This window comes from Capra hircus, chromosome 16 (genome assembly GCF_001704415.2).
Source record: "Capra hircus breed San Clemente chromosome 16, ASM170441v1, whole genome shotgun sequence".
Classification (NCBI taxonomy): Eukaryota; Metazoa; Chordata; class Mammalia; order Artiodactyla; family Bovidae; genus Capra; species Capra hircus.
The window spans coordinates 50380652-50408087 of NC_030823.1; the positions used below are offsets into that span (position 1 = coordinate 50380652).

A 27436-nucleotide genomic window follows, 5' to 3' on the forward strand; every position below is an offset into this window, starting at 1 on the left:
CAGCATGCCAGGCCTCCCTGTCCATCACCAACTCCCGGAGTTCACCCAAACTCACGTGCATCGAGTTGGTGATGCCATCCAGCCATCTCAACCTCTGCCGGCCCCTTTTCCTCCTGTCTCCCAATCCCTCCGAGCATCAGAGTCTTTTCCAATGAGTCAACTCTTCACATGAGGTGGCCAAAGTACTGGAGTTTCAGCCTCAGCATCAGTCCTTCCAATGAACACCCAGGACTAGCCTCCTTTAGGATGGACTGGTTGGATCTCTTTGCAGTCCAAGGGACTCTCAAGAGTCTTCTCCAACACCACAGTTCAAAAGCATCAATTCTTTGGCACTCAGCTTTCTTTACAGTCCAACTCTCACATCCATACATGACCACTGGAAAAACCACAGCCTTGACTAGATGGACCTTTGTTGGCAAAGTAATGTCTCTGCTTTTGAATATACTATCTAGGTTGGTCATGACTTTCCTTCCAAGGAGTAAGCGTCTTTTGATTTCATGGCTGCAATCACCATCTGCAGTGATTTTGGAGCCCCAAAAATAAAAGTCTGACACTGTTTCCCCATCTACTTCCCATGAAGTGATGGGACTGGATGCCATGATCTCAGTTTTCTGAATGTTGAGCTTTAAGCCAACTTTTTCACTCTCTTCTTTCACTTTCATCAAGAGGCTTTTTAGTTCCTCTTCACTTTCTGCCATAAGGGTGGTGTCATCTACATATCTGAGGTTATTGATATTTCTCCCAGCAATCTTGGTTCCAGCCTGTGCTTCTTCCAGCCCGCGTTTCTCATGATGTACTACTCTGTGTATAATTTAAATAAGCAGGGTGACAATATACAGCCTTGACGTACTCCTTTTCCTATCTGGAACCAGTATGTTGTTCCATGTCTAGCTCTAACTGGCTATACCTCAATACAAAATAAGAAGTTTAAAGTTAGAAAAAAAGTTTTTTTAAAGAAAAAAAGAGCTGTAACTACTGAAGCCTGTGAGCCTTGAGCCTGTGCTCCGCAATAAGAGAAACCACTGCCATGAGAAGCCTGTGCACTCCAACTAGAGAGTAGCCCCCACTCACTGCAACCAGAGAAAGCCTGCCAACAGCAACCAAGACCCAGAGCAGCCATAAATCAATCAATCTATCTATCTATCTTTAAAAAGAAGAAAGATCAAGACAAATTCCCCCAATTTTACTACCACTTGTTATATCAAGTTTCTTTGCTTGAAGTCTCCTGCATTGCCTCCCTTCCTCAATTACTCCTCATATTTTATATATAGGATCTTTTAAGAAACTCACTTTGCTATTAACTCTATATTGGGAAACCCAGGTGGCTCAGTAGTAAAGAATCACCCTGTCAATGCAAGAGATGTGGGTTCCATCCCTGGGTTGGGAAGATCCCCTGGAGGAGGAAATGGCAACCCCCTCCAGTATTCGTGCCTGAAAAGTCCCATAGACAAAGAGCCTGAAGGGATACAGTCCAGGGAGTCACAGAGAGTTGAACACAACTGAGCAACTAAGATATGTGTACACACCTTTAAGATGTGTGTACACATATCTTATGAACAGAGAAGTATGTGAGATACATATAGTATAAAGCCTAATAAAACAAATATCCATGCATCTATTTCCCAGGTTGAGAAACAGAAAACTAAGGAGTTCATAGCCTATTCTTTTCCTCCTCCAACCCTTCCACCTATCCTTGTTTTTAAGCTAAACATTCCCTGCTTTTTTTTTTAACAGTCCTTACTATTTTGTATGATGTCTAAGCAACATTTTGGTTAGTTTTGTGGTTTTAAACTATGACTCGCTTCTTCTCAAAAGATATTTTGAGATACTTTATTCCTGTGGATGCATGTGACTATATTCCTTTCACTTATCCCACCTCTAAGAGTAAGCAAGAGTAAGCACTGTAATGTCTAAGACCCCAGCACTGATTTATCCATTTTGGAGCTATGGAACTTCCAGGCTGCTTCCAGTTTCTGCTGCTGTAAGCAATGCTAACCTAAGTATTCTTGTGCTTGTCTCCTGGCATGCCATGAGCATCTCAATGGTATACTCTAAAAACATACAGGGTTTTAGGGGATAGATTAGGCTCAGCTCTACTTGATATTGAATTATTTTCCAAAATGTTTCCAGTGGTTTTTGGAAAGGTGCCACTGTTCCACCTTCTCCCAACATTCAATATTATTCGATCTAAAATATGGCAATAATTCTCTATTTCCCTGATTAATGAGATGAAGCCATTTTTACACACTTACTAACCATTTGAGTTTCCTCTTAAAGTGTTTATTCAAATGTTTCTGTAATTTTTTATATAACACTGAGTTGGAGGATATACAAACACACAGAATATGCATAATTCTAAATATGGATCTTTTATTAGTTATGTATGTCACTAAGTTCATTCCTAGTTTGTTCATTTTCTTTGTGTTTGATGAAAAGTTCTCAGTCTTAATTGGCTATATTTATCAAATAATTTCCTTATCTTTTAAAGAAACCCTTCCCTACATAAAACATTCCCCTATATTTTCCTCTAAAGGCTTCAATGTTGCCTCACACATCCAGGCCTTTAGTCAACCTTGAGTTGATTTTTGTATGTTATGTGAGACAGGGTCCAATTGTCAATTGTCCCTTTTTCCACACAGATCCTCAATTCTCTGAGCACATTTCCAGGTACCTCCCCACTGCTCCATAAGATTTCCTGTCATTTATCAAGGTTCACACAAGCATGGGTCTGTTCCTGCTCTAGTCTTTTGGTCTTGATATCTAACTGTTCAGTCGTTCAGTCATGTCTGACTCTTTGGGACCCCATGATTGCAACATGCCAGGCTCCCTGTCCTTCACTATCTCCTGGAGCTTACTCAAACTCATGTCCATCATGTTGGTGGTGTCATCCAACCATCTCATGCTCTGTCGTCCCCTTCTCCTCCTGCCTTCAATCTTTCCCAGCATCAGGGTCTTTTTTAATGAGTCAGCTCTTCACATCAGGTGGCCAGAGTACTGGAGCTTCAGCTTCAGCATCAGTCCTTCCAATGAATATTTAGGATTGATTTCCTGTAGGGTTGACTGGTTGGATCTCCTTGCAGTCCAAGGGACTCTTGAGAGTCTTCTCCAATACCACAATTCAAAAGCAACAACTCTTCGGTGCTCAGCGTTCTTTATGGTCCAACTCTCACATCCATACATGACTACTGGAAAAACCATAGCTTTGACTAGATGGACCTTTGTCAGCAAAGTAATCTCTCTGCTTTTTAATATGCTGTCTAGGTTAGTCACAGTTTTTCTTCCAAGGAGCAAGTGTCTTTTAATTTCATGGCTGCAGTCACCATCTGCAGTGATTTTGGAGCCCAAGAAAATAAAGTCTGTCATTGTCTCCCCATCTATTTGCCATGAAGTGATGGGACTGGATGACATGATCTTCATTTTTTGAATGTTGAGTTTTAAGACAGCCTTTTCACTCTCTTCTTTCACTTTCATCAAGAGGCTCTTTAGTTCCACTTCGCTTTCTAACATTAGGGTCGTGTTATTTGCATATGACTAAAGTTATTGGTATTTCTCCTGGGAATCTGGATTCCAGCTTGTGCTTCATCCAGCCCACCATTTCATATGATATACTCAACATGTAAGTTAAATAATAATACTAGGTATAATAATGATATCTAGCAGGGGAAGTTATTCCAGTGTATCTTGACTACTCCTGCCACAAAGGGCCTACATAAAATTTAAAATTAACACATCAAGTCTCATACACACACAAAAGAACAATTTATTGGAGTTTTGAATGTATTACAATGTTTCTGTTGACAAATGTGGGAGAAGTACCACCTTCAACACATTGAACCTTCCTGTCCATGTTGTATCTTTCCTTTATTTGACTTCCCTTATTGTTATAAGGTTTTCTTGACACCTATCACAGCCAAAGTTGCAAAACGGTACAAGTTTTCCAACCAAAAGGACACGAGGGATTGGTACTTATTTTGTCCCTTGTTATCTTCTCACTAAAGACCATAAAAACAATAAGAATTCAGACTCTGAAGCAACTGGTTTCTGGTATTCTACCCCAATTTCAGTCCTACTGTGTGTAAAAAAGTATAGAAGAGTAAGGTATTAAACTATCCTTATTCTACAGAAATCAATAGAAAACATGGAGACTAATAGACAAATGCATTAAAATAGGAAATATGAAAGAGAAATATGAAAAGGAAAGGGTAGAAAAACTATCACTTGCAATGAAAGAAAAGTAACTTACAGTTAAAATAAAAACTACTTGTTTATCTACAAAAACTAATAATACTTGATTGTATAAGGATATTAAGATGAATATTCAATCAGTGCTGGAGAAATCAGATTGATAACAGTTAACAACATCAAGAGCCTGAAAAGGTATTCACAATCTTGAATTCAGTAGTTTCACTGAGGGGAAATCTTAACTGAGGGGGTCGGGGGGATCAAAACCAAACAAAAACGCATGTCCATGTTACGATGACAAAGTATTAGGGGAAAAATCTACTCCAAAGACTGACCACTAAACCCATACAACAGAATCCTATGCATTTATTTAAATGATGCTTATGAAATTTATACTGGCATTTGGGAAATGCTACTTTTTCTAAAAAGGAAGTATAAAATTCTACATATTACATCATCACCGTTTACAAGAAAAAGATGCCAGAAAGAGTTATGTCTGGATGCTCCTACTGAGTCTCACCTAAAAGAATTATTTTTCACTTCTTTTTACATCTACGCTTTGAAATTCTCTATAGTGAGTATTTACATGGATAACAAAAAGAAATAAACAAAAAAAAGAACAATTCTGATTAAAGACAAAGGACTGAACACAACTTACTTAACTCAATTTACTCCTAAAAAAGCCACAATAAAAAGTCATTTTTTTTTCTTTTTAAAGCCACAAATCACTTAAGCCAAACACAATGGGAGAGACGGCTGAAACGCAATTCTGGAACTAGACAGCAGATTATAGTAAGAAACCAAGAAGCAACCCTTTCTAACATCACAGAACTCTTAAGAAGCTGATGAGCTGGTTGAAACAAATACCTCTGCCAACAGGGGTGGAGTGAGCCCCAAGCAGGAGCACCGGCTGCAGGTCTATGGCAGTACAGATGGACCTTGGGGCTCCCCTCCCACACGCTGTTCAGCCAAGTGACTATCACCTCCCCTCAATAGTGGACTGGAGGTCTGTTTTCTTAAGGGTGAACCAGAGGCTCTTGTAATAGAAGTGGGCATAGAGGAAGACAGAGATACAACAAGAACGAAACTGAAAACTGAGGTGGGTGGGGAGGGGGCGGGTTAAGTGGGACCTTACTGAGATTAGCCTTTTTCTCCACCCCAATTTACAGATTACCCACAATCACCAGGGCTGCCCACCCAACTAATCTTCCAAACAGCCTTCTGGTGTCTCATTCTTCAACATGAGCAGATGCCAAGAATCACCAGAGATTGAGAAAACCATCTAACATGAAAGAAAACTATACCAAACATAAAGGTTATAAGGCAAAGTTGAAGAAATCTGGTTTTCTTTCTCCAAACACAATGAAAGAAAATAAAACTAGAGGACAAGTCCATGATAGTAGATTATTTTACTTGAGTATCAGACATCCCAGAGGGGAGGAAATCATTATCAGAACCATTTTTCCAGACTGAAAGCTTATCTAGTGCAGTAGATGAAAAGAGATCTACACCCAAGTACATCATTGTGAAATTTTAGAACACTGAGGTCAAAGAGAAGATCTATAAGCTTCAGAAATGGAAGAGAAATCTCACATGTAGATGACCAAGAGTTAGAATAGCAGCCAGCATCTCCAGAGCAACTCTGATAAAAATCATGAAGGAAAGTCATTTCCAACTTAGCCTGGTAGAATGTAGAGAAAGATAATGCTCTGATATTTAAGGATCCACTTTATTCCTGTGTACTTTTTCTCAGGAAGTTATTGGAAGATGTACTTTAATAAACTGAGGTGTGCAAAAAAAAGAAAAAAAAAGTATGGGATTCATATTATTCAGGGTTAAGACTGAAGCAAAAGGTACCCTTCAGGACCCAGATTCCAAAACAGCAGCTATGAAACAGCCCTGAACCACCAGGCTAGGCTGAAAGAAACCTCTTCAATAGGATGACATATATAAAGGAGATTTACACACTAGTAAGCGTTTAGGGATGAGTAACACATAAAAAAACCAATGACACACACTCACAGGCAGGACAACTACTAATTCTGAGAAAATACACTCAACATGAAAGGAAAAACAATCTTTTTCAATTAAATGGCTTAGCTCTCAATGGTACTTACATAGTCATGTCAATATAGCACTGAAATCATGTTATTTAGAAAAATACAGGTAACCACCAAAAGGAATCAGCTAAAACAGTGGAAAGGGATTATCTCTGAAGAGCAGGAAATAAAAGTAGTACATAGGGGATTAGTGGTTTCTTTTTTGTAACCAGCTGAACTGATGTTACATATATAATTCGGATAACGTACAGGATCTCAAATTTCTAAGGATTAGGCGTGCTGGATCAGATGCCCCTGTCCAAAAGGAATTTTTAAAGTCTATTACACTACAAAGACCCCCAGCACCCTTCACTCACCTAGATGTACCCTTCCAATGATCTTCTGAGTGCCCACTCCTTTGGCGATTCCTGCCCACCGACGGTCTACCAGCCTCATAATATTACACCTTTCTGCACAAGCTTGGCTCATAATAGTCATCTGGGCACCTGGAGGAGGGGGAAAACATCAGATAAGAAAGACCAAATCCTCATGTGTGGCAAGATGAAAAAACACAGCACTAAGAAGAGGGCAGAAAGCAGGCCTACTCCCAGGCTTCTGTCAGTATGAAATCCTTCCTACCTAGCAGGCTTCGTGCCACACTTAGTTCAACTTTCAGTTTCACACTGTCATCTGAAACATGGTGTGGAAACTTGCTGTTGAGGGAAATAGTATTGTTTAAATATAATAATTACATGACATTTTTAAACTTTAAAAACAGAAACCAAATATACTTGGAAAGGATTTCCAAAAAGTCAGACTATGTCTACAGATGGAAACACTCAAGCACTGGCTGCACGCTTGGATCAGTTTTCACTGAGTATCTCTAAACATCTTACCAAGTTTCTCCCCAAATACTTCTCTCTTTGGACTTCTCTCCTTGGCAATGGAATTCTTTTTCTTATGACCATAAAATGCAGGCACTGTTTGCTTTCAACCCCTCTTCTTACAGTCTTCTCCCCACTCTCAAACTGAGCTCCAGCCCTGTTAATAAATTCTGGGCAATTTCTGACCTTTCTTCTTCTAACCACAGCCATCACCCTAGCTCACACTCTAGCCCTCTAGCTAGTGGACAATTTCTCTGGTTTCCAAATCACTCTGTAAGGGTATAATTTAAAGCAAGGAAATAGTTCTGATCCTGAGGGGTATAGAATACTCCAGAACTGTCACCTCCTTCAATCTTCTTAAAACACTACCTCCTCCAGATCACTTATTCATCTGCTCAGAGGTCTTTAAAACAACAGCTTTAAACCACATCACCACAGCCTTAAGATCCCACCCTACCCTGGTCCAATCATTTCGAGCTGCTACAGATTCTTCCAAAACTCATGTTAAAATCTAATTCCCAGTGTGACCATATTAGCAAGTAGGGCTTTGGGAGGTGATTAGGTCATGAGTGTGGAGTCCTCATGAATGGGATTCAGTGCCTTTTTAAAGGAGCCCCCAGAGAGCTCCCTTGTCCCCTTCCACCATGTGAGGACACGGGGATAAGATGGTCATCTATGAACTAGGAATCAGGCACGATATCTGCCAGCCAAACCTCTCAGCCTCCAGAACTGAGATATAAATCGGTGTTGTTTACAAGCCACCCCGTCTACAGTATCTGTTACAGCAGCCTGGACAGATTCAGACACCAGCCTTACAGCTGACTCCTAAACCGTCCACGCTACCAGGAGGAATGCGTCTCCTCTGCCTCTTACTCACTCTGACCCTCCTGTGCAGTGCCCTCTCCTCTCCTTTCACTTCCTCTGAATTCCACTGAGGCTTTAAGGCCCAGCTCAAGACCCACCTCCCCAGCTGACTGTCCTGTCCCAGTGATCTCTCCTCTCACTCAATTTTAACACTTTCTGTTCATATTACTCAAGATAACTTATACTTTATGGGCACTTAAAAGTTCTTTGGCATTCGAGGAATGTTAGCATCAAGAAGGTCCAGAAATAATGAAGGGAAAGGCATTTTAGGAAGGCAATTCTTTTTTTTACCTCCTTCCTCACTCCACAAAAGCTGGTTACTGATGTAAAGTCTGCAAACTCAAAATGACAAGGGTCCCTTTAACCGCTCTCCTGCCTTTTCTCAAGGCTCAGGTCAAAGCCCCGATCCTCTCTCTACCCATGGAAACAGCTCAGTTCAAAGGGTCTCTCTTTGGAGAAGCAACACCTGAGCACCTCAGTTAGAGTGAGAATGTGGTCTTTATGTTCATCTAAGATGCACTCAATTTTTGCACAGTGGTTAAGAGTTCTGGCTTCAGGTAGATCTGGGGCTTTACCCAAAGCCTATTACTCATGAACCGTATACACCTGGAAGACTGGCTTCACCTGTCTATGTCTACAAGTTTCCTCATCTATAAAACAGGGGTAACAGAACATAGTTCATAGGTGTACTGAGGATTAAACAAAATGGAAGATGATATACATTAAGCACCCAGCACATCGTAGGGGCTCAATAAATGCCAAGTGTCATCTCAGGGCCCCTTAGGAATTTGTCCCTCACTCATAGGAGCCCTATGAAACTCCAGTCTTACCCCCAAGCACTCAGCACTTCATAAACATTTTAAAAACTGAATAATCAGCAGATGCACTCCTCCCAGGAAGGTATGCATCTGAAACCTAGCACGCGTTCAGATATTCTGTGGATGAACAAGTGGAGGAAAGCCTACTTGCGCAGGGGTTTTTACTATGCTGGGAACACAGCCTCTCTCACAGAATGAGGGCAGAAGACCACTGGACACACACACGGTGCTGCCCCGTGTGGTCTTACGAGAGAGCAGTGATTGTTACTGAGAGAAAAGGTGCCACTTAGTACAGGCATTACCTGAATCCTCATGTGGGGAACTCTTTGCTCCTGACCTGGCTATTAAGATCTTTAAGGGAAAGAGCCATGCCCCATACACCCTTACTTTCCTCACAACTCACAGTAAAGTGTTGGCACACAGACTAAGCTCAAATATCTGTTTGACTTCTACATACCTCCTCATAGTTCCTTATTTTAAACCCGGTTACCCCCCAATTTTTTTACAGAGGCATCCTACAAATTAGGATGCCAAGTACGGGAAGGTAGAAGATGAAGAAGGCACTGCAAAATACAAAACTGGTTAAGAAATAATTAAAGAAAAACCTACTACAAAGAGGAAATTGGCAAGCGAAACAAAAGCCCTTGGGCTTGTTAGTTAGGTGTCCAAAGGAACACAGACACCAGTCTCCCCTTCTCCCTGTGTCTGGTCAGAACGCTGGATGTAGAGACAAAGAAACAAAAGACAGAGATGGCACCTGAGTCAACAAAGGCTTTCACAGGGTGTCCATTCACTTTGCAGTTGATATAAAGCATCACTACTTGGCCAAAACTTTCTGGAGCCTCTTCCATGGCTATTGTCATGTTTTCCTCAATGTTCTGTTGCCTATAACAAATCAAAACCAGGTATACTAATTGCATTGTTTCCGTGAAGACAAATCTGTTTCAAAGTCACAGTATTAAAAGCATTTGTACATATCATATGCTCCAACTATAGCGGCTGAGTCACGGAAATGACAACTGGTGCTTTACCCTGAAATATGTGATCTAGTAGGACAAAGTGAGATACATCATTGGCAGAAAATCTAAAGGCATACAAATTACCTTCACATAAAAACAATTCTGTTCCAAGTTCAGAAACAGGAAAATAAACTGGTAAGCAAGGGTCACAACCTGCTTCATCCTGTAGGTTAGAATTTTACCAATGTTCCAATTTGAACTGAGGGTTTACTGGGTATCTGGGTACATTTCCTACATCCACTGCATTAAAAATAGTTTACAAATATAATATACAGGTGTGTCAACTGCCTGAATTACATCTGCTGCTTAATTTCCAAGTCTGGGTTTCTAATCCGTGAAACGAGGACAATGATTTCTATTGTGGGACTGCTGAGAGGTGTAAGGCATCTAGCATACAATGCTAGGGGCAGATGCTCAAAAATATCTACCTACTTGGGTACCTGTTAGAAAACTACACACACCTGTATAAATCATATTTCACCTAGTCCATCAAAACATTTCTTCAAAAATGGAATGCATTCTAACATGAGAAAAGCACATAAGAAGGAGTTCCAGCTTACTCTAACATCTAAGGTCTTCATTCCCAGCTTTTTTTTAAAGTTTTTTGATGTGGATCATTTTTAAAGTGTTTTTTATTGAATCTGCTACAACACTGCCTCTGTTCTACGTTTCATTTTTTTGACCCTGAGGCATGTGGGATCTTAGCTTCCTAACCAGGGACTGAACCTGTACCCCCTGCATGGGAAGGCGAAGTCTTAACCACTGGAAGTCCCCAGCCTCTTGTCTTCGTGGGAACACAATCACACTATTTATTTACATACTGTCCCTATTAACACAGCTCCTTTCATACTGCACTGGCAGAACTGCGCATTCCTGACAGAGACTGCATGGGCTGCAAAGCCTAAAATACTTGCTATCTGGCTCCCCATGGAAAAAGTTTGCTGACCTCTATTCTTGACTGTGCTTCCCAGGGGGCTCAGTGGTAAAGAAAACACCAGCCAATGCATGAGCCACCGAAGACAAGGGTTTGATCCTGGGGTCGGGAAGATTCCCTGGAGGAGGAAACAGCAACTCGCTCCAGTATTCTTGCCTGGGAAATGCCATGGACAGAGGAGCCTGGCCGGCTATCGTCCATGTGTTCACACGAGTCAGACTCGACTAAGTGACTGAGCATGCGTGCACATTCTGGACTGCAGCGCTTGTCCCTTTTGAAATAATACTCTAGCTTAATTCCATTGACGGTTTTACCAGACAGTCTGAAATAAAATATTAAACTTCTCAGAAAGTCAAGGTAAACTTGTTTAGTCAGACAAATAGGAAAGCTACTATATACCTCAATGTACACGTACCCTGCGTAACCACTGGTGTAGCACACCAAATTAAACTGCCATAGGCATTTAATACAGTTACATAGCTTTTCTCCTAGGTCACATAACTATATTTATTATCTTATTGATACATATATGTGAAATTCAGAAAAATGGTACAGATGAACCTATTTGCAGGGCAAGAATAGAGACACAGATGTAGAGAATGAGCATGCAGACACAGCAGGGGAAGGGCAGGGTGGGAGGAACTGGGACTGACATCTGTGTACTGCCACGTGTAAAACATACAGCTAGTGGGAACCTGCTGGAAACCTGCTGTGTAGCGCAGGGAGCTCAGCTCAGTGCTCTGTGGTGACCGAGAAGGGAGGGAAGGGTAGGAGGGAGGGAGGTCCAACGAGGGAAGGGATATATGCATACATACAACTGATTCGCTTCGCTGTACAGTGGAAACTAACACAACATTGTAATTATACCCCGATTTAGAAAAACCAACCAAACAAAAAAAAAACCCTAAAATTAATTGTGCACTCCTAACTTTACATTGACTCCAACCAAGGTAACTTTCAACAAAAAAACTGCCTGAAATAATACTCGTTACTTTGGCTACCCTAGGCTCTGTGTCACTTCACGTACACAAGGTTTTCTCCTTTAAAAGAATACATGCTTGGTCTCAGTTCCTCTACCTCCCCCTGGGAAGAAACATGAGCCGTATGAATGTGCCTCATTTCACTTCTCTTCCAACAGTTCCATGTCATGGTTTGGCTATGATGCTCCTTGCTCTCTGCCCTCACCCCCACTTTCCTGGCTTGAATGCAACTGTCCCCGAGAGGAGTTATGTCAGGTTCCCTTATAGCTGCAATGTGGTCTAGTTCAGAAAACACAACTATCTCGCCATTTCTCTGCACAGATTTAATTCGTGAAATAATTGATAGTACCTGATACAATTAATGGGAACGCTTACACAAACAAGAACACAAGGGAATGGCTTAGGGCTGTCAACTGATTCTGGCATATTTACATTTCTTTGATTTCAAAGGTACTCAGAGAAAAAAGAAAACCTTTATTTGACTTCCAAGCTGACAATGATCAAGTCAGGCTTCTTTTAAGTAACCAAAGATGATGATCGGGCCCCTTAACAGTAGTCCTGTTACAGTTACACTGTTCTTAGTCATACTATGGCATTCAATTAGCAATAAAAACTGAATCTGGGATGGGAGAAAGCAGCTGTTCTTTAATTCGAAGGGACTGACTGAACTGCATCCTGCTTGAGACCAGGAAGGGGACCAAGGCGGGCGTTAGCATCCTTGGGCCTTTTTAGGTCCCACACCTTAAGATGCTGATTCATCAGATTAGGGAGTAAAGCCCAGCACCTGCGTTTTAAGAACCTCTCCTGTGACTTTAACGTTGCCCCAGATTAGAACCACAGCATCAGAGAATCTGGAGCTGGAGACGAGTCCTGCTGCCATTTTACCTGCTGAGGCCAGCAGGAGAACTGTGGAAGGAAAGAAGACACAGGACAGTAAGGTTCCTCTTTGCATAGCTCTCTCTAATCCAATCACGTCCAAGTCCTGGATTTAATCAGAGCTTGCGTGTTATGTTTGAGGAGCACCCAATGAGCTTGAGTAGCCAGCCCACTAATCTCACCAAACTGGGGACTTCTGCTCAGCCCTGGGAGCATCAACCTGGAGCTGCCTTAATAACATGCTGTGGGTTAGTCGGGGAGTCTTTTCTTATGCTTTCAGTGCTGCGTGTAGCATGCAAGATCTTAGTTCCTCGACCAGGGAGTAAACCTGTGCCTCCTGTGGCGGAAGTGCTGGGTCTTAACCACGGGACCTCTAGGAAAGTCTCCAAGTCATGGAATCTTTTTTAAAATTTTAGAAGAGAAAGTCATTAAGTTAGGTAGTTGCACCTTTGTAATGTTGAATCAAAATGCGAGGAAAACAGAAGAGAGAATAAACCAGAAGACTGAACCTACTGTTTCAGTAGGTTTTACATAAATGCAAAATAAGGAATCCACTTCAAAGCAGATGCCCAAAGAATATAAGATCACCTGCAGTTTGGGAAATCTGGATCCTCTAAATCTTGCTCTTTGGGCGAAGGAGTTATTACCTTATATCTTCTTCTATCTTTGCCTGAGCTTCAAGATCAAAAGGGTCCGCAGAAAAGAGACGAATCCTTTCTTGCTCTCTCCGGGCTCGGTCCTGTTGCTGCTCCACCAGGACCCTAGAAAATCTCTCTGCAAGAATGGGGTGGGGGTGGTGGTGGTGATCTTAAGAATCATTATATTTTCTTTATTAGTACTTTTCCACATCAAACAATTTCTCAAGATACAACTGTAAAAGATGCAGACAGGATGGCTAAAAATCATTTAAGATGAGCAATTAACATTTACTTTCTATTCTTGGAGGCAAAGATTACTTTTTTACCTAAATTTAGTGTAAAGAAATAAAGCATTTGCAAACACCATCTCAGAGATGATGACTTTTCAATTTAAATCAGTGGAGAATAACCCTCAGTGTGGCAGACAGATGACCCTCCCCTCCCCTCTCTCCACTTTTATTATCCTATTAGCTAGAAATAAAATAGAGCATTATCGTCCCTCTCTTCCTCTTCTAGTTTTGTCTCCTTTACAATACTCTCTGCTTTAAAGCAGATAAGTTATAAGCAAACTACTGTTAGCCTATCTGTATTACCTGATGGATTCTAAGCAGAAAAATCAGTAAAGAGAAAACACTGCTTGCGATAAGATGCATGTTACAAGAACCACCTTTATTTGATATTTCTTAGATGTGAGTACATTCAAATGCATAAATGTAAAAGTGCCATCATCATGGTCTTTGGCAATTAGATATGCTGCAAAAGAAATTAAAGAAACCAAGATAATGGTCATATGAACTAATACACACAGCATGGATGAATCTAAAAAACACCAAGTTGAGTGAAAGAAACTTGACACAAGGAAGAACATAAGATATGATTCCATTTATATCAAAACAAAAATTAGGCAAAAACTGACCCATAAGTATCAGAATAGAGGGAGCCGATAAGGGGTGGAAACTGACTTAGAAGAAAACATAATGGAGCTTTCAGGAGTGACAGAATGTTTTATATTTTGACTAGGGTGCTGGTTACATTAATTTGTCAACACTCAATCAACTGAATGCTTAAAATCTAAGTATTTCTTTATAGGGAAATATTACCTAAACTTTAAAAATGGTTATTGAGGAATGAGTCATTAAGTGTCTGTTTGTTCTAAAATTTAATCAGTAGGGTTTCACAAACCCAGAAGTAAAACTGGAGAAATCTACAGAGAAAACTGTCATAAAGATGACTAAAAATGAATGTTCTGTTAAATACAAGAATGGCTCAAATACAGCTCCAAATAAACTTTTGGACAATTGGTGACAGCCCCACTATCATTAAATTTGGGGTGAATGGGAATAAAGGGGTTGCATTCTGCCATACAGGCTGATGCACTGGACCTGTTTTCCTGGAACTAAAATCATTTCATCTGGCATCAGCTGGTTAACTGGTACTCTCTTTAACTGAGGGTCTAACAAAACAGACCGAAATACCAGTACCTGGCTATTAAAAATAGTGTCTGCAAACAAACAAACAAAAAACCCATACAAAAACAAACTAAAATCTCTTGAATCACTATGCTGTACACCTGAAACTAAAGCAATATTGTAAGTCACTTATTCTTCAATTAAAAAAGATCTGTACCTGGGTTATATGCTGCTGAAATAATTAGGGGGGAAAAAAAAAAAGAGGAACAAAGGGGACTGGTTGAGTGGGGTTTCAGAATTCTAGAGATCCCTAAAGTTCTGTCACTACTGCCAACTAACCAGTCTTTGACATCAGCACTAGTTTACCTCTCACAGACCAACTGATATGTTCAAGAAGTCATGTGACTCAGTGGGCTGAACACACCAGTTGCCTGAATTTCTCCCCATTTGCTGTGAAACTATTCGCCTCAGGTCAGCTTGATGGCCTTCCAATTTTATAAGCTTACCAAGATCTCCACTGAGCAGAGCGTCTGCCAAGGGTGGATTGCGTTCCTTCAGCAAGGACAGCTCATGGGGGTTGGCCAGCAACATGTCTCGGAGCAAGGCTGGATTGTCCAAGCCCTGAGGAGATGAAGCTATTTCTCCAGGAGCTGAGTGGGACTGCTGCACTCCTGGTGGCTGGCGCTGCCGGGTGTTTGACGTGCCAGGCACAGCTATGCTACGGAAGTCTATTCGGGGTAAGTCTGTTGGGGAGAATTGATTCAAAGTTTACTTCAAATGACTCCATAAGAACAAGTATTTGAAGGAAGCAGCCAATTTGCAAATACGTGGTATGTATTAGTAGTAGATGGTAACCACAGACATTCTGAATGCCCTTTCCCTGGTTATTTCTCATGCTGACTTTGAATATAAACACTGCAGTCCAAGAGTGAACAGGTAGGAAAGAATAGAAAGAGAAAAACAGGGGTTTGGGAGGCGGTAGGGATAAGGAGACAATGGTAATAATCTCAAATTTGGGGTTGATAAAAAATATCCCAGGATAGTAAGTTTTTACTTACTCATGTATTAAAACAAAAAAAATAAATAAATAAAAAATCAAAGTCAGTCTCAAATATAGCCACATAAATCTGAATGCTCTTCAGCTCTCAGGTCTTAAGAAAAATCCTAGTCTGCTTTGACATATGCTTCAAAAAGCCCTGACATCCTGGGTAAAGAATACTATATATATCAAATGAATGTTAGATGCGAACTTCTACAAGTGTGTGCTACACATATTAGTGCTTTGAATTTATGCTTTCATCTGTGCATCACTGCTAACTCTTCTCGCACCCTGGGGAGCCAGTGGGTGTAGTCATTTCACAGAAGAGAGAAAAAGAAGAAGAGGAACCGCAAAGGTTCTCAGTGCTGAGCACACCTAAAGATTTCACAGGTTCACAGCCCACATCCCAGGTTCCACACTCCAGGGTGAGCTGACCTTATTAAAATGAAAGAAAAATAAAAGGGAGCTTTACCCAAAGGACCCACATATTGTGTGAAATGTCCAGAATAGGAAAATACAGAGACAGAAGGTAGATTGATGGGTGCTGAGGGCCAGGATGTGTGAAGGCAGATGGGGAATGACTGTTAATGGGTACACAGTTTTTTGTAAAGATGATGAAAATGTGCTAAAACTGATCATAGTGATAGATGCATAATTCTGAATATACTAAAAATCATGAATTGCACCCTTTACACCCGTGAACTGTGTGGTAGTGAATGATATCTCAATACAGCTGCTATTGGGAAAAAAAAAAGAGCTGTATTATTAAATAGGGAAAAGAAAACAAACACAGAACCCAAGTGTGTAGCCAGAATGATGGGCTAAGACTGAGTGAACCCACATTTCTTCAACCCTAAATTTTATCTGATGACTGTACCTGTTCCAAGCCTGGGGCTGTCCTGAAGACTTTTGGACCGCAACTAGAAAAAGGGAATGCTTACACCCATGCATAAAGTTTCAGCCTCTTAGCATGGGTTCAACTAGGCACTTTTTGTCAAAGAAACCTCAGTGGGCAGTGTGTGCACGTGTATGTATATATGCACATGAACTCTAAGCCAATGAAAAAAGTGAAGTGAGTAAGATGATCTTTGTGCAGTAGCTAATCTAGGTCAACCAGCAAAACATATATGGTTGGGTGGGTCCTCCTTATGGGCTGAGAAATTTTCATCTCAACTCTGTTATCTCGAGAGTCCACTCACTTCCTAATAATTTTGAAAAAAACCTGTCTATGTTATAGACCAGACTGCCTCCCCTCCCCCATCTAGTGGCTTCTCTTGATCCTGTGGCACAGTCAGGAAAAAAAAAAAAACCAAAACAGTGAATCTCCAGAGCTAACAATTTCACCAAACTGACCAGAGGAAGATTTGGGTTTGATTGACCCAAATCTCAATCACCTCTTTCTAAAGTTTAACAGTAACCCCCAGGGAATAACATAATTCAGAAATGAAAGGAACAGGACTTGATGGTCTCTCATAGCTCCAGTTCAGGCTGGATGGAAGCACTGTGTGCTAAACTGGAGTTTTTCATCACCCAGACACCCAAACTTCTTTGAGAATCTGAAGCAAGCTATGGACCATCTCCTCATCAAATGCACAGATACACACACAACTCTGCACACTATTTAAAGGACATGGAAACTTCCTAATTCTCAATGCACAGATTCTAGATGTAGTGTCTAAAACAAATAACAGTTTCTTTTTCATGATTAACAAAGCCGGTGGGAAAAAAACAGAACTTAGTGGTCCAACTGCTTAATGTTCATAAGGCTCAGAGTAATGGGGAAAACACCAAGTTTTAAATCCTGTGCTGTCACTTACTAGCTATGCAACTTTGGAAATGATTATTTAAAAATCAGAGCTTCACCTGCTAATGGTTAAGAAACTGTCAACAGATATCTTTTCTCCTATTACAGTTATGGGATGAAATGCGGGTGCAAGTGGCTGGCTGACTGTAAAATGCTCAGCAAAGGCCTATCACTGATGGCCAAACACAAAGCAGCAAAAGTCAGCCATGAAGCACAGGCACCTGCGGCCTCTCAGGTCCTTCCCCGGGATAAAATGATGGCTGATAACAACAGAACCTAACGTTTACCGAGAAGGCTTGCTCTGTGCTGAAGGTTTCACATGCATTATTCTCCCATCAACTCTAGGAGTTGTGGTTAATTACAGCACCCATCTTACAGGTGAGGAAATGGACTCAGAGAAGTTAACTTGTCCAAAGCTATCCAGCAATCAAGCAGCACAGTCAGGATTTGTATCCTTGTAGTCTGAATCCAAGGCGAATCCAAGACTTGGAACTATGCTATCTACTAACGCTTGCCAGGGCTGTGAAATCATTACAAGCTGCCTTACTTGGGAACTGCACTGAAGGTCGAGGGTCTGCATTCTCCTTCTGTCGTAAAATCACAACGTCGCCATCCTTTAAGCCGTAAGACGCCAGTGATCTGTGGTTGTCTGTGAGAGGCCTTTCAGCGTAGACAATCTACAACCAGAAAAGATTTGAACAGTATAAAGCGCTGAGAAGTAACACAGCACAGAACAGAAAGACCACAGTTTTCATCTTCACTGGAGAATGTCACTCCCTGCTCAAACCCTCCAGCCATTTCCCATCACACCTAGAATAAAAGCCAAAATCCTTCCCGTAAAGGCCCAAACAGTTTGGTCCCTGGCGCCCCCACGACCTCATCTCATACCATGATTACTGTTCCTCAAACAACACCGGCAAGTTCCCCCTCAAGGCTGTTTCACTTGTTGTTCTCTTTACCTGAGGAATGTTCTTTCCCAGGTTGTTTTTTTTTTTTAAGGTTTCTGATCAAACATTACCCCTTCAGAGTCCTTCCCTAATGACCCTACTTAAAACACACCCTCACTTCCCATATTATATACTTATTTCTTTATGGTCTCTCTGCCCCATGAAAAAGTAAGATACTCTGAGGACAAGAACTTTGCTTTATTCACCATATCCAAAATGCCTAGAACAGGGGCCTGGTAGAGGAATAATGCCCAAGTATTAGCTGAATTAAGGACAAATGGATCTAAGGGAGGTAGACAATTTTAGATATAATATTTAGCAGAGAGGGAAATGGGAATAATTTGTTCTGGGGATAACTACAATACTATTAAATAATATGTTTACTCCCCATCCACAAGTTTTAGTGAGATATAATTGACATACAATATTGTATTAGTTTTGGTTGTACACCATGATAATGTGATATACATATGTAATGTAAAATGATCACCATATATTTTAACGTCTGTAACCTCACAGAGTTATAAAAATTGTTTTCTTGTGATGAGAACTTTTAAGATCTACCCTTAGCAACTTTCAAAAACATGATTCAGCGTTAATTCCAGTCACCTGCAAGACATGACATCCCCATGTGTCCATTTCTTTTTTTTTTATTTGGTTGTACTGGGTCTTAGTTGCAGCACCAATAGGATCTAGTTCCCTGACCAAGGACTGAAGTCGGGCCTCCTGCTCTGGGAGTCTTAGCCACTGGACCACCTGTGAAGTACCCCTCCAGTGTCCACCTTTAAATCCTCTCCCACTTTGCCAAGTCTGAGAGGTTCCAAATAGTAAGTTCTTCCTTCTCCTCAATCATCCTCAAATTTTTATCATTCTTATGTTTATGAGTAGAAGATAAAAGCGGAAGAAATTCAGAAAAGCACAATTAAACACAGATGGAAAAAAGGATCAGGGATGTACAATAATAAAAATATTTGTATGATGTGCAATCAAACACTGGAGAAAGCCTGAGAGCACAAAAACATGAAACAACAGGCTGTGAAAAGAACAAGATACACACAATGGACACACTATGATTTTACCATGAAGGAACGTAAAAGCCCACCCTGCATTATGACCTACTCGGTAGAGAGGTGTTCAGAACAAACAGAGGCTCTGGTTTTCTCGCTAATGATTCACCTTCCATGCTGCTGCTAAGTCACTTCAGTCGTGTCTGACTCTGTGCGACCCCACAGATGGCAGCATGAGGCCACTGGTAAACTGAGGAACCTGAGTTCTGTCCTGACTCTGATAAGGCTCCCATCACTCAACTGGTCTGGGCTTCATTTTCCATTTGTCAAGCATGTAGCTGGGGCTAGATAATCATACCTACACACAGCTATCCCTTCCCCATCTTCCTGCTATACTACCATTCTACAATGTTTCCTCACATGTCTTCATAGCTCTCACAGCAAAACTGCCTGACACAGAACCTGAAAAATAGAGGATTTAAATGGAAAAAAAAAAAAAGATCTGCCATATCTGCTCTCAGAATCTGCGCTTACATAAGCAACAGAAGAAGAAACTGAATTTAGTCACTTCCAAAATCAAATACTTCCGGGGTTGAGCCAAAAAAAAGGATTTGCAGAGTTTGTAGCTTGAATTCTATTTTCTAAGTTCTGTACAGGACTAGAAAAAGTATTGTTAGTTCTTACCCTCATCTGCAAAGTTAAAACATGTTACAACAGATTGCAACTGTTATTCTATCAACCTATTCACACTCCCTGACTTAATAAGCACCTTGTGTACTGTGCTCAGTTGCTCACTGGTGTCCATAGCCCTCAGGCTTCTCTATCCACTAGAGCAGGATGCCATTTCCTACTCCAGGGGATCTTCTCGACCCAGAGATTGAACCCACGTCTTTCGTCTCCTGCACTGGGAGGTGGATTCGTTACTACTGAGCCACCTGGTAAGCCCACTTAAGCTTGTATCTCATAATAAAAGTACACCAGAATCAACACAGATGGTTTGCAATACAATCTGAGAGTCATATTATAACTTCTGGGACTGCTTTAAAAACCACAAATCTGAAGTGACAAGTGTCCTGGGTTGAGGTGTGCAGCAAGAAGCGTACCAAGAGAAATGTTACGCAGCCAGCTCCAACAGAGGGGCTTCAACTTCGTGAAGCAACCAGGAGGTACCAAGGCCTAAGGCCTATTGGGTAAGAAAGTCAATTTTCCAGGGTCAGAAATTCAACCACCAGTATATTTAGAGACATGTGATCAGTCAACAGGTTCTAAGTGCACTTTTTATAAAAGAACATTTACTTATCTACTCAAAGAAACTTGGGAGAATCTGAATGCTCCATTCCACAGATGACTGAATTTTCTTCAGGCTGTAAATACTCCATGGAAAGCCATATTAAAACAGCAAACAGCTATCACTGGGTGAGCTCCTACCAGAGCCAGCATCTTACTAGGTTCTCACAGTCTTTCACCTAATCCTCATATTCTCTTGTCTAAGTCTCACAACCATCTTATGAAACAGACATTAACTGTCCCATCTGATATACAGTTAAGTGACCTGACGCTCCAAGGCTATTAAGAGAACTGGGACTGGGAACACATCTGCCTGACTTTACAGCCACACTCTTTCCTAGAACCACACACAACTTTCCCAAACAGAAGTCCAACATGGCCTGGTGAATTAGCTGGGTGACCTTTCCAAGGGCTATTAAGCCACCCATCACCACTGAAGGTGGCTCAGTGGTAAACAATCTGCCTGCCCACACAGAGATAAAGGAGATGCGGGTTTGATCCCTTGGTTGGGAAGATCTCCTGAAGGAGGAAACGGCAGCCACTCCAGAATTCTTGCCAGGGAAATCCCATGGACAGAGAAATATGGCGGGCTACAGTCCATGGGGTTGCAAAGAGTCGGACACGACTGAGTGCGTACACATGCACCACTAAAGGCCTCTACTCACCAGGGGATCAAAACACGTCCACTGTCCAATGCACCCCTTGCCCTGAACAGGAAGAAAGGAGCACTGGCAACTCCTCACTCTTCGGATTCCCATTTTACAGATGCCATACATCAATCCATCACTGTTCAGCTAAACAGTTTTTCCTCAGTGGACAACATATTTTAAGAAGCAGGTAGCCTAATCTAGCAATAAAAATGTAAGATCCAGGTAGTCACTACCCTCAAATGTGGACATGAAATATGGAAGACTGCTATCTGCTCCAATTTCCTGAAAACATTAGACTGGAGAATGTGGGTAAGGAGTAAACATTCTTCATACTGACAAAGCAGCAGATGTATACCATTCTAGTCCAAGGGCACAGATGAGATAGTAGCTCAGTTGAAATTATAACTGCCACAGAGAACTTTTGTTGTTGTTATTATTGTTGTTAAAACAGGTTTAAGAATCTAAGAAACAATTATTCTGCAACTGATGTCCCAGAATAAGTCTGAATGATTTTTCAACTTAATATGAGACTCCAGGAGATAAATGGTTTCAAATTTCTAGCAGTCAAAACAAGTTTTGATAATGGCACTGGTGATGCTTTCTACCGTTCATAATATGCAGCTCCAAGATTATAAGGCTCAAAATTCAAGTTTTGCCATTTGTAAGAACATACAACAGAAAAATGTATACGGCTACAAGCCTTAATCTCCAAAAGTGGCACAACTCTTAGTACTTACTTCAGCGTAGACACCCGGGAGATTGAATTCTCATCTTAGCCAACATTCAGTGATAGACTAATTAATATGACTCCAGAACCTTTAAGTAGGATGTCAACAGTTTCCAGGTCTCTGATTGAGCGACTTCAATCAATCAACAGGTATCATAACAATACATTTCTAGCATTAAGGATCATAAAACAGCCACAAAACCCTTAGAATCAAATTTGAACAGCTTCATAATAGTATCTACCATTAACTGAAAATGCACTATATACCAAGTGATCTACACATACTATCCAATGTTAACAGTCAGCTTGACTTTTACAACCGTTCTGGAAGATAATTTGGCAACAGTTACTACAAGCCTCTCAAAAATCTGGCAATTTCATATCTAAGAATTTATCCTAAGAAAACAAACAGAAATGGGGACAAAGCCTCAAGTATAAAGGTATCCATGGAAATGTTATTCAAAACTGGTTCCAAATGCCCCCAACTAAAATGCCCAGCAATAGGGCATTAAATAAATACATACAATATGAAGTAAATGTAATACATCTATATGATGATAAATTATGTGGTCATTAAAATGATAAATTGTGAGGATTTGAATGTTAATGGGAGGGGCTTCCCTGGCATTCTAGTGGTTAAGACCCTGAGCTTAGGCGGCACAGATTCAATTCCTGGTTGTGAAACTAAGACGTTTACATGCTGTGCAGCGCAGTCAAAAAAAAAAAAATGAAAGAAAAAAATTGAACTGTTACGGGAAAATGTTGACAATGTACGTTGACTAAACAAAGGGATGAAACTGTTTACTATAGTTCGGGGCACATGTTTAAAAGGTATATTTTAACTATATAAGAAAAAAGCTTAGGAAAAAAATATACCAAGATGTAAACTGCAGCTGAGTTATAAAGTAATAAATAATAGTGTTCTTCTTCCTCCTTTTGTATATGTTACAAGTTTTCTGTAATGAACATGTAGTATTTAACAGAAAAGAAATATATGAAAACTACCTGTGAAAACAAGCATGCCAAAATCAGCTACAAAAGCAATTTTCAGTTTCTATTGGTTTAAAATAGTATTTTACAAACCACAGAACACGCTGTGTGCAGCTTCATTTCTAGGATCATATAGTTACTGCTATTATTTGGTATTTAAATATACTTTCATTTGAGAGTACTTACACACCTTGCACTATTTTTTTGTTAACCACATGCCACCTACAGGGGTAAATTATAACAATGTTTCAAAAATGCAAAGATATTAATTGCAAGTGAAGTTGCTGCTGCTGCTAAGTCACTTCAGTAGTGTCTGACTCTGTGGGATCCCAGAGACGGCAGCCCACCAGACTCCCCTGTCCCTGGGGTTCTCCAGGCAAGAACACTGGAGTGGGTTGCCATTTCCTTCTCCAATGCATGAAAGTGAAAAGTCAAAGTGAAGCGGCTCAGTCGAGTCCGACTCCAAGTGACCCCATGGACTGCAGCCTACCAGGCTCCTCCGTCCATGGGATTTTCCAGGCAAGAGTACTAAGTTCCTATAATTGTTTGAAATTTCTCCAGCCAAGTCTGCATCAAAGCATCAAACAGGGCCATGCCTGGCTTCTAAGCCCACACTTGTGTTAAGAGACGGAACATGCCCAGCTTTAATCACATGTACAAGGAGAGATTGTGTCTATTCTAAATGTGTTATCACTGCATTATAACTACTACAATGACTAGCACTGTTAAAAATTAACACCTTTTCCCATTGTACCCTCATGCACAATCCATGCCAATCTTGAAAAACTGAATTATAAACCAGTGATCCTTAATGTGGTTCACACATTTAAGACAGTTCTTCAAGGATGCAGGAAGAAAATAGAAAATATTAGAATTTTCATTTCCATTTTAGTTTATCCTTCCTTAAATTCTATCCTGGGCCTGTTTATACTGTACCTAAGGTATTACTTCATGTATATAACTGATGTTTACAGCTATTATATATCCATACATGTAATATACATGAATTTATATTATGCATATACCACTAGCTCATATATATTAATTATACATATCACAAAGATAAATATTTCAAAACATTTTACTTAGAAGAATACATAAGCAAAAAAGTTTGCAGACCAGTGGTCTGAAAACACAGTGACAGGAAGAAATAGGAACAGTCACAAGAAAAAAAAATTCCCTTTAGAAACGGCATCAGAAATGGAGGTGAAGGAATGAGAACAGAGAAGGTAAATAAGAACAGTAAAGGTAAAGAGACCAGGAGAACTTTAAGAGGGAGGAGGGGGAGGTGAGTAACAGGGGAAAACCCTGGGTGGTAAAGGAGTGGAAGGGAATACGCCAAGTAAGTGACAACGACATACATGTGTATTAAAACTACAATGATGTTTACTATTATGATTCTGAGAAAGGAAATGACTCAAGTGTCTAGGGTGGATCCTGTTCCTGCCTGATGGGCAAGCAACTGAAAGACAGCCGACCACCAGACATCCTAAAATAGACACTGTGTTAGGTTACAATGGAGCCAACAGAAGAAACTTGAAAAACAGGAGTTGTTTACTGGCTCCATCAGGCAGGCTTAACACACGTCAGAGCCCAGGGTTCCATATGCTAATTTGGCTTGGGAAGGAAGTAAATGCCAAAACACTGATGATGAATAAGAAAGAATTTGAAGTTAGCCTAAGCGTTCAATTAGTAAGGTATTCCAAACCTGCCACGCTGGCAGGACAGTGCGTGCCTTGACCATACAATTAATCGTCTTTCACTCTGACACTCTCTTTAATTTATTTACATTTTTGGCTACAGCAATTTCAAAAAGTGCAGGAATACAGAAATCACAATCTTCGTCTTCACTCAAGCCCAACAACAAAATCAATTTACATTTTTTTAGTTCACTTACCAACTGGTGATTGTAAGCAGGGTAAGAGAACTGCCAGAGGGGGAAGAGAACAACAGAAAAAGCCACCTTCAAAAATCTGAGCTGATTTTCCCTCCCCACTTAAACTGTTGTTTTGTAGCTCTGTATCTGAGGGATTCACAGATAGGAACTGGATCCTGAGTTTTTCTGGATGCCTTTAAGAAGTTCCAAGAAATCCCTTTTACCAAAATCTTTGTATATTTTGCCAGAATGTCAATTTGAGTGACACCCTGTGACCCAAAATAAAGTCTTTCCTGATACTCAGCTTATGTCAACATTCTAAAGTTCAAAGTGTAAAGGAATCATACTTACTTCCGAACAAAATATCGACACATTTGTTTACCATAACACAGGGCAGAACAAGCTGTAATGAGGCAATAGTTTTTGGAACTATTTCATAACTGCAGTAGGAAATCAAGATTTACTTTCTGGGACCTTGGACGACTTCTATAATTTTATTAATGTTTAGACTATGTCCTTCAAAGTCCACTTATCAGGTCAGGATTTAGACGTTTTAGTGTGAAGGCCACGGAGTTACAGTCATCAATTCTGTTTGGTAGCAGACCCCACACATTTTTTGAGAATAAATTACTTTGCTTACTTAAAATGTAGGAGCAGTCGAATTTCTTTCCAGCAGGGTTAAGGGAAATGAAACAACCCAATCACACTGACGCCCATTTTAAAGCAAATATTCTCATAAAGTACTAAGCTTTGAACTCACCCAGATTCTGAACTGGGATGTAAAAGAAAGGGATCTTGACGCACTATGGGGGAAGAGACCAGAGAAATAGTTCAGGTGAACTAATAATTACTTTAAAAATAATAATTTAACCAGGAACGCATGTGCCAGGGAAAAAGAGCATTTCCAAAGGCTTCAAAACAAGACGGTGCAAGTCTCAAACTTTTCTTTTCACTTAGAGCGTAAACCTTTATATTCAAAGGTAAATTAAGTTTACTTAGGCAGGAGCCCTCTCCAAAAGAGCAGGTGAACATTTACCACAGAGACCTAAACTGGTATTTCTGGTTGGGGAAGCAGGATGTATAAACTCTCGAAAAACTACGGCTTCTTCTTAGGTCTGCCCCAAACTCAGGAAATTAGAGAAGGGGCCAAAGAGCCAAAAGGTGGGACGCGCCCCACAGTCCACACGCCTCTCAGGCTGCAGTGGGTGCGTATGCGGTCAGGTTCTCCGCTCCCTCCCCCAGCACCCCACCCCAAGCTCGGGGTGTGTGGGGGCAGCTACCGATTCCAGCTCTCTTCCGGATGCGGGGGTGGGCTGGGAATGGCCATCCTGCTTCCCCTCCACCCGCCCCAATTCCTCACCAGCAGCAAAGGGAGGGCGTGAGGCCCCAAGGCGGGAGGGCTAGCTCCGCAAAGAGGCCCCGATCTCTGCCCAGCGTACCTGGCTCTCAGCCGCGGGAATGCCGGACTCGAGCTCACACAGAGCGCGGAAGTTGTGCAGCTCAAAGTCGGCGTCGACCTGGAGGGAAAAGGTCACCTCGGAGAGGTCCCTCCGCACACAGTACACGGTGAGCAGCATGGCCCGGGCCCGACCCAGCTCGGCTCGGCCCGGCCTCGGCGCGGAGCGACGGGGCGGCGGCGGGGCCTGGCTGGTGCTGCAGGCTGACGGCACGGGTTGCTCGCTCGCCCGCCCGCTGGCTCCTTCCCTCCCTCACACACGCTCAGTGACTCACTCCCTCCCGCCCTCACCAGCAAGCACGGCCGCCACCACCCGCCTGCGACTCTGTCTGCCTGCCTGCCGGCCTGCCTCCCACCACTGCCGCCAAGCGCGCCGGCCGCCCGGCGCCCCGCCCCGCCGCAACGCGGATGCCGTAAATCCCGCCTGGCCCGCTCCGCCTTCGCGGCGTAGCGAAGGGGCGGGGCTGGGAAGGGGAGGCGGGAAGCAGGAAAGGGTTGGAGGGGGTCGTGGGAGGAGAGATGGAAGAAGGGGGAGGGCACGGAAAGGGATGAGCAGAAAAGAAAAACTGTTCATCGCTTGACCTAGAAGGTAACGTCTGTGGAGGACTCCAGAATTTCATTTATTCATCCAACAGGCATTTATTGAGTGCCAGTTGGCAAATATCCACGTGGGTACAGAAATGCGTAAAAAGAAAAGCCTTTGCCCTTAAGGAACTCTCAAGCTGATAATGGAGACTGACAACCAAGCAGATAGGTTTAAGACATATTTTCCAGCATAGAATTTGAGGCTCAGGGAGCTTGCTTTTCTTCTGAAGATAATGATTATGGTTAAAACCAAAATTATTACCCTATCTAGTGTATAGGACCCCAGCTCACTGGCCCCTGCCTTCCCCTTCAGCCCTGCCTCCTGAGCCCCTTCTGCACTCTTCCCTCCTGCCACACTGACTTTCAGTTCCTCCTAGGCTCCGTCTCCCTGCCTCGTGAATAGTTTTCCTTCTATTCACCAGGAC

General features: G+C 41.6%; 1 protein-coding gene across 2 annotated transcripts in view; it reads right to left on the bottom strand.

Moving 5' to 3' along the window:
• Positions 1-26782, bottom strand: part of LOC102173489 (protein DDI1 homolog 2) — a 42989-nt gene extending 16207 nt beyond the window's left edge. Inside the window, exons 1-6 of one of the 2 annotated variants that reach the window (XM_018060590.1) lie at positions 26410-26781; positions 18034-18163; positions 15150-15386; positions 13244-13370; positions 9545-9672; positions 6599-6727 (exon numbers count right to left, since the gene is read on the bottom strand). In XM_018060590.1, the coding sequence (XP_017916079.1) occupies positions 6599-6727; positions 9545-9672; positions 13244-13370; positions 15150-15386; positions 18034-18163; positions 26410-26547 (889 nt within the window). In that variant the 5' untranslated portion in view covers positions 26548-26781. Of the gene's footprint in view, positions 1-6598; positions 6728-9544; positions 9673-13243; positions 13371-15149; positions 15387-18033; positions 18164-26409 lie in introns of both variants that reach the window. The other variant, XM_018060592.1, reaches the window with a different exon arrangement.